This window comes from Ciconia boyciana, chromosome 7, assembly GCF_034638445.1.
Source record: "Ciconia boyciana chromosome 7, ASM3463844v1, whole genome shotgun sequence".
Taxonomy (NCBI): domain Eukaryota; kingdom Metazoa; phylum Chordata; class Aves; order Ciconiiformes; family Ciconiidae; genus Ciconia; species Ciconia boyciana.
In genome coordinates this window covers 20,250,391-20,260,762 of record NC_132940.1, presented here as the reverse complement: position 1 = coordinate 20,260,762, position 10,372 = coordinate 20,250,391, and the positions used below count along the sequence as shown (strand labels likewise).

Below are 10,372 nucleotides of genomic sequence, written 5' to 3'. Positions count from 1 at the left end.
ATGGTATGCATATCAAGGAATGAAAATCTGTAGAATCTGCTCGTAATCTGGCAAACTTTCCCAATGGTGAATAACCTTGAGTCCACTAAATTCACCAGAATGAAGAAGTCACAGAGCAGAAGAGGTCATCTCCTAACCTAAAGCATGCAGCCAGGCTTGCTTGTCTCCCACATAGTCTAAAAAGTCACAGTAAGATCCTGGCCTCCATCAATAGAAATGTCCCATTTATTTCAATATTTACATAGATTAATCTGATCTGCTTTAGATGCCTATACTAGGAAAATATGGATTTCACCTTAGGAATGAAATTTTTCTCTGCTGACTGTAAAATGAGCAGAGGATGACTAAATTGGTTGGAGACACGTAGAGTCGATGCTTACATTTTGACATTCCACTATGGGAGCCAAATTCTAAAAATCTAGACAAATTGACAGAGCTGGAACTCAGCATAATGCTTGCCTGCACGTAGCAACATATATTTGAAATGGGGGGAAAATTTTCTGTCTTAAATGAGCTGTTGAAATACCACTGAAGTGGGCAGGAAATGTGACCAGAATGTCACAGTTAAGTCACTAGCTGCTGAGCAGCCTTCCAGCTCAGAGGCATCAGTGCATGTCAGGCAGTTCAAGGTTCCTCTCCTCTCCCACAATGGTTGGCACCTGGAGTCAGGCAGTGCTGAGTTTCTCATTCTTCAGTCAAATCTGCACCGAGACTTGGTGAAAGAGGAGAAAGAGCAGAGGTGGCAGCAGCAGTTTCTCACCTCACTGCTTCTCCCTTGTCCATTACACCCTTCCCCTGCCAACTGATCTAGCTACACTGTCCCCTTGGCCTGCTGTCTTTCCCCCCAGCTTTCAAATTTTCCCTTCAATTTCCTTCCCTCAGAATGGCTAGCTTGGTAAAGTTCCCCTATTTTCTCTAACCACACAACGCCCCCCAAGCCCTGCTTGATTGCTTGCTCCATGCACATCCTTTTGCTCAGGCTCTGCTTCCCACCACTCTGGTAAACTGGTGGGCTCCTTCTCTCATGCCACAGCATGGAGCAGGACATCTAAAAGCCTAGCGTTAGTGAACGCTGGAATATCTTGCTGGAAATTGGAATAAGGTAACATTGGTCAAGCTGGTTAGCCTAGGCAGCGTCTGGAGCGTTCCCCACCTATCTCAAGTATGGGAGGTCATGACAGAAGAGGTGGGAGTGAGAAAGACGGGCAGGAGAAGGGGATACTGAGATTATCTCCATAAAAAATGGAAACCACCGCTGACCCACTTTCCATCTTTTGTGACTGAACTACAGCGAAATTAACTGGACTTAGACCCTAAAAGTGATTTAAAGTTTTATATAAGCACCTCTTTTCTTTGAACAAGTAAGCATTGTTTCTCTTTGTAAAGTCCTCTGGAAATCAACTGTGATCTTATAAGGTCATAATCCTGAAAATCTAGTCACACAAGATCCATATTCTGCACAAAGTTAAAAGCATGAAAGCTTTTTGGCTGATGTAATGCTGATATACAGCTGCATAGAGACAGCGCTGAAATGTGATCAAAAACAAGGCAGGAAAATTAGAAGGTGTATGGCTGGATTTTAATGAAGGTATGCTGATAATTTAAAAATCCAGGGTTTAGGTGCACCTCGGAACATGCTATATGAATTCTGATGCAAACTCTGGTTGAAATGGATAATGTAGTTTGGTCCATATGCATTTATTCTGCATTATGAGAACTGATTGCTTGCATCTAAGTATGTGTCAATCATGAAAATTAAAGGCAATTAAATATGAAACTTCCCCGTTAGTCTTCTCCTCCTACCTATATTTTCCAGGTATAAAACATTGTACAAATCAGCATCAAAATAAAAAGAAGAGTCAGCTTAACACTGTAAAATGCCTCTATCCCCCCTTAATTACAGAATAGGTTCTGCTATATAGTCTGTTTCCCACCTTCCCCGCAGAAGAATCATGAGCTAAGTGCGAATACAGCTCCCTCTAGAGCTTGAGTATTAGACGAAAACACAGCACGCAAATTCCCGTCTCCAAAAGCTTGGTTTAAGTGCTTAGAAAGGCAGCACCGTGAGAAAGATCAATATATACACCAGAGAGGCCAGGGAGCCTGTCGCAAAGGCTGCAGGCTGAGATTCAGAAAACCTTCTGTCAGAGACACCTGTGAAAATGGCATACCTTTCCAAAGTAAGCTTGTAGGAAAAGGCTTAACAGGTCCCTGGTTTATGGGAGAAGTTAAATACTCCCTGAACACTTGCACCTTATTTGCTGTCTAGTATGACAGGTGAGCCTTGACAGGATTCACGTATGCGTGTGCACAGAGCGAGAGAACAGAGATGTGAGCTAGCTGAACAGTTGTGTCAAACGTTTTGTGTGGTGAGGCAAGAATTGACATATTTAGCCCTTCAGAATTTAAAGGATCTAAACATCACTTCCGCAGGATCAGCTGCCCTCGAGAGCAGTCACTTCTGAGCCGCGGTTGTGCTAGCACCCCTCGCCCTTGACAGCCAGCCAAAGGTTTGCAGTGGTTGAAGCTGGTTGTCAAGTGTCGCCCAGTTGCACCCATATTCCATCCTATAGCCAGGAAGAGAGGGGTGGTACAACTGTATGGGGACACCGAGAAGGCGGGGAGACGCGGCCCGCGGGCATGTCCAGGTGTGCTTGCGCATCCGGGTGGGCCTGCGCCCGGGGACAGGGGGCCGGGGCTGGAGCCGCCCGGGGGACGTGCCGCCCCTCCCCTCAGTGCCCCTCTCCTTACAGTAATGCCAGTTTCCTCAAAGATCCCCTCCTCCGCTTGCTCAACCCGGACGTGCCTAAGCGCTTCCGCCAGCCCCCCTCCCGTTCCCCACGACCCCGTCCGGGCCGGTCACCGCCGCTCTCGCTGCGGGGCTGCCCCGGGGCGCCGGGCTGCCTCGCCGGGCTGTCCCGGGGGCGAGGTGTCCGCAGTCCCCGCCTCTCCTCCCACAGATATAAGCCAGCGCCTCCCGCCCCGTCGGCAGCTCACCGCGCTCAGCCTCGCCGGGATCCCGCCGAATCGCTCCCCCGAGGATGCTGCGCGCCGTCGCCGGAGGTCGGGCTCTGCTGCTGAGCGCCCTGCTGTGGCGCCTGGCCGCCGCCGGTGGGTAACGGCGGGCGGGCGGGCAGGCCGGGGGGCCGCTGGCTCGGGCGGGCGGGACAGACGGCGGGGCGCGGTCCCTCTGACAGAGACGCCGGACCCCAAGAGAGCCGCCCCGCGCCGGCGGCTGTGGCGGGGACGGCGGCTGTCTCGCGCGGGGCCGTTGGGGAGGGCGGGCAGCGGCTGTCGCGCGGGGCCGTGGCGGGAGAGCGGCCCTCGCCTGCGGGCTGTGGCGGGCCCCGGCTCCGGTCCGCCTCTGCTTCAGCACCCGGACGGCGGAGCGCTCGGGTCGCCAAGGGCTGGTTTCTTCTGGGGGGATCCTTAATGACCATAGCCCCGTCGGTGCTGGGGAGCAGGGGGGAGTCTCCAGAGTCCGCAGCTGCTGACCTGCTGTGACCAGGAGTGGTCTGCAAGATTTCTTTCCCTTGTCCCCAGTTCCGAGCTTGTTGGAGAGGCAGTGAAGGTTGTATTTAGAAAGTAATTAGGATATCGCTCAGTGAAACGCTTGATTTCCAGAGGTTACAGAGGTTGTGCGGGGTTTTCCGTTCTGGCTTCCTCCCATGCAGTTCCCCGAAGTAGCTGTGGCGTCTGCCGGGGCAGCGGGCTCATGGGTCACTGCAGCCTCCTTTCCGCTTGTGCGCAGGCCACAAGTTCATCCGTGGATAGTCCCTCTCAGATGTAAGCGTGTAGGGCAACCACTGATTTTTAAAGACTTTATCTTCCCAAAATAAATAAATGGGGAAACCAGAAGCAAATGCCTTCTGCAGCAGATACAGCCAGGGATGATTTTGAACTGCACCGCATTTATTTGGTGCTTGGACATTCTCATGAGTATCTTCAAGGTTTTGTAGCTTCTTCAGAGGTCTTGGATCAAAAGGGAAGCATTAGACAGAACTCCAAATAAGTTACCTCACCAACCTAGGAGTTACAAGTGGGAAAATAATTTGCTTCTTGTGTTTCTCGCTTCTGCCAGGACACATTCCTTTAGTTAGATGAGCATGAGCCCAGAGGGCAGGAGTGAGACTTTTCCCCCAAAAGAACTTTTCCAAGCAGCAATTAACAGCAACTGCTTCATTTAACTAAAAAGTGACTGCAGGGAGCCAGGAATTACGTATAATATGACTGATGGCACTCTTCTCTTTTCTGTATTTAAAGGCAATCCAGAACTACCAACAGCAGTTAATATAACTTGGTCTTCAATCAATTTTAAAACTATACTACAGTGGCAACCAAAACCATCAGGTTACTTGTATACAGTAGAAATACACGGGTAAGTAGATAACACCAAGGTGTGCCCATTAATGGCAATTGAAGAAGATGCAAATAGAGCGTGTTTGAATATTTCCAAGACTGAATGTAACAGGAAAAGACCCCAAACATGAGGATTTAGGAAAATTGCCAACCCAGCTGTTAATACTTTGTATCCAACTATAAGAATATCTGATTCAGGCTTCTGGTTTTGCCCACTTCAGAAACAGAGAGTTGAGCTTTAGGTCAATATTTCAGTTCTGGGGTTCGGTGCAGGCCAGCTGCACTGGAAGTCTAGGCCAAGATACTTTGAAGAAGTTGAGACTCAATCTGACACACCATGTATTAAATAGAACTTCACCTTTTTATGTCTTTCAACATGTCTGGACTGAGTCTTTCGTCTTGAGTCTTGGGAGGTGTCTGACAAATATGAATCTGCATTTTATTCTAATAGGTGAATCACAGTAAATGAATAATTTGTCTTGCTGGGTAATACTGAAAATTACCTTTGGTCTCTACCTCTGTCGAGACTTCCTCTGTTACAATGTTTTACGTAAGCTATGAAATATTGTGGATATAAAAAGTAGCCAGCTTATGTGAAGAGTCTAACACCTCTTTCAATACTGCGCCAAAAATTTCCATGAAGTTCAGTAATAAATCTGTGCTGTTCTTAGCTCCCATATTAATTCATAGACCATTATTAAACATGCCCCAAAGGGAAAATGCATCATCAACTGTCCTACATATTAATGAAAATATGGTACTGTAGTCTCTTCTGTCTGTAAAAGTGGCATAGAAATGAGAGCGCTCTCATGACTAACGGATTAAATACCAGTGCAATGGCCTAATGTGCTCTTTTATTCTTTAAGGGAGTGATTAAATTAATAGACTTAAAAGCACACCCTAGCAGAATGAATTTTATGAAATTTATGAATCTGGAGTTTCTTTCCAGCCATTTGTGCTTGCAAAAAATTGAAGTCTGTTTGCCTGAGATTAAGTATAGAATCAGCTATAGTTCTGATATGGAGACACTTCTTTAGACAAGTTGCTCTTATGGATGAAGTGCGCTTAAATGTTTGCTTTCTCATCTGTGTACATTTACAGAGTACGTTTGTTTGATCACACAGATCAAATCTCCTCTGTCCTTTTTCAAGGAGTCTCTAGGACACTATTACTAACTGATCTGTGACATCATAAGAAGTCTGGTGAAGTGAGAAGGGAGTTCAGGTGACTCTTAAATAAAACTTGACCTATTTGGAGGAAAACTCATTTGTTAATTTTCAGACAGTCGGCACTCTTGCTCTTTCAGCTGAGATCACACAATTTTTCTTTTCCTTAGTTCACCAGCAAAAACAGGGAAAAGAATTGAAGTAGTAATATCTAATCTGGTTTTCCATTCTTTCTCATTAGGAAGTAAAATGGGGAATTAACACTTTTTTTCCTGGTTTCATTATAATTTCTCAAGTAAATGGACCCACTTTCTATCATTTAAAAATCAAGAGAAGTGCATGGGTCATGGTTTTTGTCAATTTTTTTAAAATTGTAATTCTGCAGCAAAAATTGCTGCTACTGTCTGGTTCTTTTGCACCTGCATAGGTGCAAAAACAAGTGGCATGTATGAGGAGACATTGTTGTCACATTAAACAATTAATATTGGTATCAACAGAGCTTCCTAGGACAAATGATGTTTCTTAAGGCAATAGTTTTCAGATGCATCAGGGATAACACTTTCAAAGTGATTTATGCATCTTATGTTTTTTTAAATAAGTCAACTGCGGAAAAATCCCAAATCAGAACTACTTATGGTTTCTATTCAGTTCATAGAAAAGATTGAATTTTTACTTCATATATGTATCCAATAACACATTTCTATAACTAATATGGCTCATATCTGATTTACTTGATTCTACTTTGAATTGTGAAATATAGCTGTACAGAATAGTGGGGTTTGAGTTTTTTCTTCTCCTTTTCCACCTAGTACACTTGCAAGACTGTTCTACTGGATGAGGAAAATCTATACAGTTTGAGGGGAAAAACGTTTTTTAACATATCTAAATATGTAAAAGTCTGGTTGAAAAGTGTTGACGCTTCTTTCTTGCTCTTTTCAGACAGACATCTGACACCCAAAAAAAATGCATATTGACAGCAGAAACAGAGTGTGATGTTACTGATGTGCTCAGGAATGTAAAAGAGACCTATACAGCACACATACTGTCTGTAACGTCCTCGAGGATGGATAACTTTGAAGAACCACCTTTTGCAGTCTCTGAAAAATTTACACCTTATAGTCAGAGTAAGTAGGATTGCCAATTAAATCTTATTATAAACTGCCTCTCAAAATTACTTCCATTGACTTAAATGAGGTTTAGATTGGGCCTAAAAGTTTTTGCTATAGATTCTTACAGTAGCCTTACTGATATCTGAGAAGACGACATTCAGGCATAAAGCTTTCCCTGTTATAGGGGAGCGTGTAAGATATTAGTTACCATTTGTTTCTCACCTGCAGTGAGTAGACCATTTTATTAACATTGCATACTAGATGAAGATATTTGTTAATAATTCAGGATTTCACTGTATTACTTTGGCTCTGTAAACTTATAATAGATTTGAGGAGGGAAGGGAGTGGAGGGAGGAAGAAAAAAGAGCATGTTGTCTAGAAAAAATGATGTCAGTTTTTTAATTCTAAAAATGCTTGTTTAGCTGTTCTCGGAAAACCGGAGGTACAGAATTACACACAAAAAGGTTCCAAACTGAATATTGTGTTCCAAGATCCACTTACACCATATACATTTCCTAATGGAAGCTTTCAAAGTATTCGAGATATTTTCCAACATGACCTGGAATACAAACTCTATTACTGGAAAGATCAAAGTTCTGGAAAGGTGAGCTCTAACTCTACTTTTTACATATTCTGTAGCTGTATTATAGCTACACAATTTCTGTGCTACCTTAAGAGCTAACACTTTTGCAGAGAACACTTTCCTGAAATATTTTTTTTCCTTTACAGAAAGATGCAACAACAAAAAGCCATACATTTGAAGTAAGCGTTGACAGCACAAAGAACTATTGCTTCTACATACAGGGAATCATTCCCTCCCGCAGAGAAAACCGTAATGGTCAAGAAAGCATGGTGCTTTGTACCAGTGTAGGAAGAGGTATCTTAGATGGTAGGTATCTGGTGAAGTTTGTCATACAGTCCTTAGCATTCTAACAAAAAGACACTTCAATCCTCAGTATTTTTTAATACCTTTTTAAATTGTGATGCCTTTTATAGAATAAACTATTTACTGTATAAGTGAGAGGACACAGACTGAACATGGAAACTCATAGGAAGAACTCACATTAAGTAAGAGTCCACCACCTTTAGCTAGTTGGAGTTGGTTTTAGGGTTTTGCTAAACTGCTTTGATTAGTTTTAAATTGTCTGAGTTGATGACTGGTCACTGAGGTTTCAGATCTCATCACTAGCCTTCAGCTTCGTATTTTTGTTTTCTGATTGTTTTCCTCAGATCCTTCCAATAACAGGTCCCATAGTAAGTGCTTGAAGGATTAGCTCTATAACATAGGAGTGCTGGAAACCTACATATCCATTGACTTGTAGTTTGAACTGAACTTTAGTTATTATCTCAAAAGCAGATGATGAGACTAAGACTTTCTTTACTCTTAAATTACAAGGTCAGAGTTTGGCAGATTGACTTCTTTACTGGTAAATAGGTTAGTGAGTGGTCGGTGAATCAGCCAGTCTAATTCCAGGCAAACAATTTGGATAACACTTTCTTCAATATAAAGTCATCAATATTTATTAAATAATATCACATTGCTGTACTGTATCTTTCTTCTCCACCAGATAAGAATATTTGCACTCTAAGCAGAAAAGCTCTTCCAAAATTGGCAAATTAACTCTCTCAAATTAACGTTCTTATCTAGATATATATTTTTGTTTATCACAATAGTTGAATTCTAGTAAATTACAACTTGAATAGAAGTCTCTTCTGTTGGTGTTTTCTAGCTTCTAACCTAGAATAAATTTCCACTTGGACTTAGTTTCACAGAAATAATGCAGGGGTAGGGGGAATGGCTTGACTTATTCTTGTGGTGGTAGCATGGTATTTTAGTGCACTAACTAAACTAGATTAAAACCTAGTGTGAACCAAGTGAAATAAAGCTTTACCTCAGTTCGACAAATTCACATTAAAATTAATTCAGTTCACACTGAGGTGGTCACTCCACTTCTGTGATACTGTAAAATATGGAAAGCATTTTTGAATTCAGTGGAGAGGGTTTCTAAGAGTTTGTAGCACTGTGACATTATGGCTTCTGATAACTGAATCTTGGATTTTTTTTCCTCCCCTACAGAATATGGAGCAGAAGTCTTTATCATCATAGCAGTCATAGCAATTGCGGTCATCACTCTTGCCATTGTCCTATCAGTGATCCTGTGTAAACGCAAGAAAGCAAAAGCTGCAAGAGAAAAGGAACCGCTTAATGGTGTCTAAGGAAGAATCATAGTGGACACTAGTGGCAGTTCCAAAGCAAAAAAACCCCAAACAAACAACAAAAAACATAAATTGGGTAATTGGGTGGAGCCTTTTAGCCTCTCTGATACAGGAATTTTGAAGCCCAAACTTTATGTCGATTCAAAAATCCGTTAGTCACAGATGAAAAATCCAGATATCAGGAAGCCCCTGGGTCACTAGTGGCCGGAGGCTGGAAAAGTATTCTGGTGATCTGTTACAATATCCTAACCCTGCTCATATACTCTTCCCAAGCTCTTTCTATTGTCCTGTCTGAAACAGGATTCTGAACTAGATGGACCTTTGACTTGACCAGATACAGCCATTCCGGAAGTATGGCCTTACTGAGCCAGAAGATTTATGGTACTTGTGAGGGGAAAAAAACACTACTTTTGAAAAATATGTGTCCTTTACCTAACTGAAAGGAACATCTTTCTGTTTCTATGAAACAAAACCTGTATTTTTTACTTTCTTTTAACATTATTAACTGGTGAAATGATCTGTTAGCTCAGATGTGACAAAGATGCTACTATTATTTCTGCACTTCTTGGGTAGAATTAACTTGGTCTATTTATCTTTGGACATAGACAATCAAAGGTAAACAAACTGAAACTACTGTACTGGCAACTTGTAAAGAACACTTTTGAAGTAGGTAGCTGTTATCCATCTGGAAAGCATTTCTGGATTACACTATACCTAGAGTTATACAGACAGGGTAGTCTGATGGTTCTGAGTAAGTGTTATAACAAATACTTTGCAGTTTTTGAGTCAGTAGTAACTCACTTCATGCAAGCACTGACTAGGTAGCAGTATTTACTGCATTTTGAACATTATTTTTAATTAAACAGTTGGTGAAGGAATAATTTATGTGGTATACATTCAGATCATCTTGGTGATGGGATGTGGAGGTACCTGTTGCTTTGACTATTTTAGTATTTATTTTATAAATGAGAATCTAATTTTTATACTGGTGATATCTGTATTTATGATGGTAATTTATACTTTTCTAGTGAAATAAAGGTGACTGGGAAAATAAGACTTTTCCTTTTTTTAAATGAGGTGCGGCATTCATTCCAGAACTAAATTAAAAATAAATTTAGGAAACTTATCTTGTGACAGCAGTGTAGGTGAGCTGCCAGAAGTCTAACCAGGACTGCAAAATAGACTAACAGGGCACCTACTACCTGTAAGGATAAAAATATGAGAAGCCACAGTTCACAAACTGATGAAAAGTGTTGAGGAGTCCCGAGCTGCTTTTCAGCTGTCTACTTATGTGAGAGATTATTCAGTGTTTGCATTCACAGCTTCTCATTCCAATGGAAAGTATACTAGGCGTCTCTTTGGATGTATCACACAGGGATTCCCACAGCTGTGCCTGTACTGCTTGTGGTACTAATGTTCATTCAAGGCATTATGGGGCCTGGCCCAGAGATGAGAACTGCTGCAACTAATGTTGGTACCTACTGCTGCTGCTACCAATGGTCATAGGCACAAAAAAAAAAA

At 42.2% G+C, this 10,372-nt stretch overlaps 1 protein-coding gene across 1 annotated transcript; it reads left to right on the top strand.

Moving 5' to 3' along the window:
* Positions 1–2,905: 2,905 nt before the first annotated feature.
* Positions 2,906–9,914, top strand: F3 (coagulation factor III, tissue factor). The gene is made up of 6 exons (XM_072868292.1): positions 2,906–3,111; positions 4,264–4,378; positions 6,465–6,649; positions 7,057–7,238; positions 7,364–7,523; positions 8,712–9,914. The coding sequence occupies exons 1-6, from the start codon at positions 3,042–3,044 to the stop codon at positions 8,849–8,851; spliced, it is 852 nt and encodes a 283-aa protein (XP_072724393.1). The 5' UTR covers positions 2,906–3,041; the 3' UTR covers positions 8,852–9,914.
* The last annotated feature ends 458 nt before the right edge of the window (positions 9,915–10,372 follow it).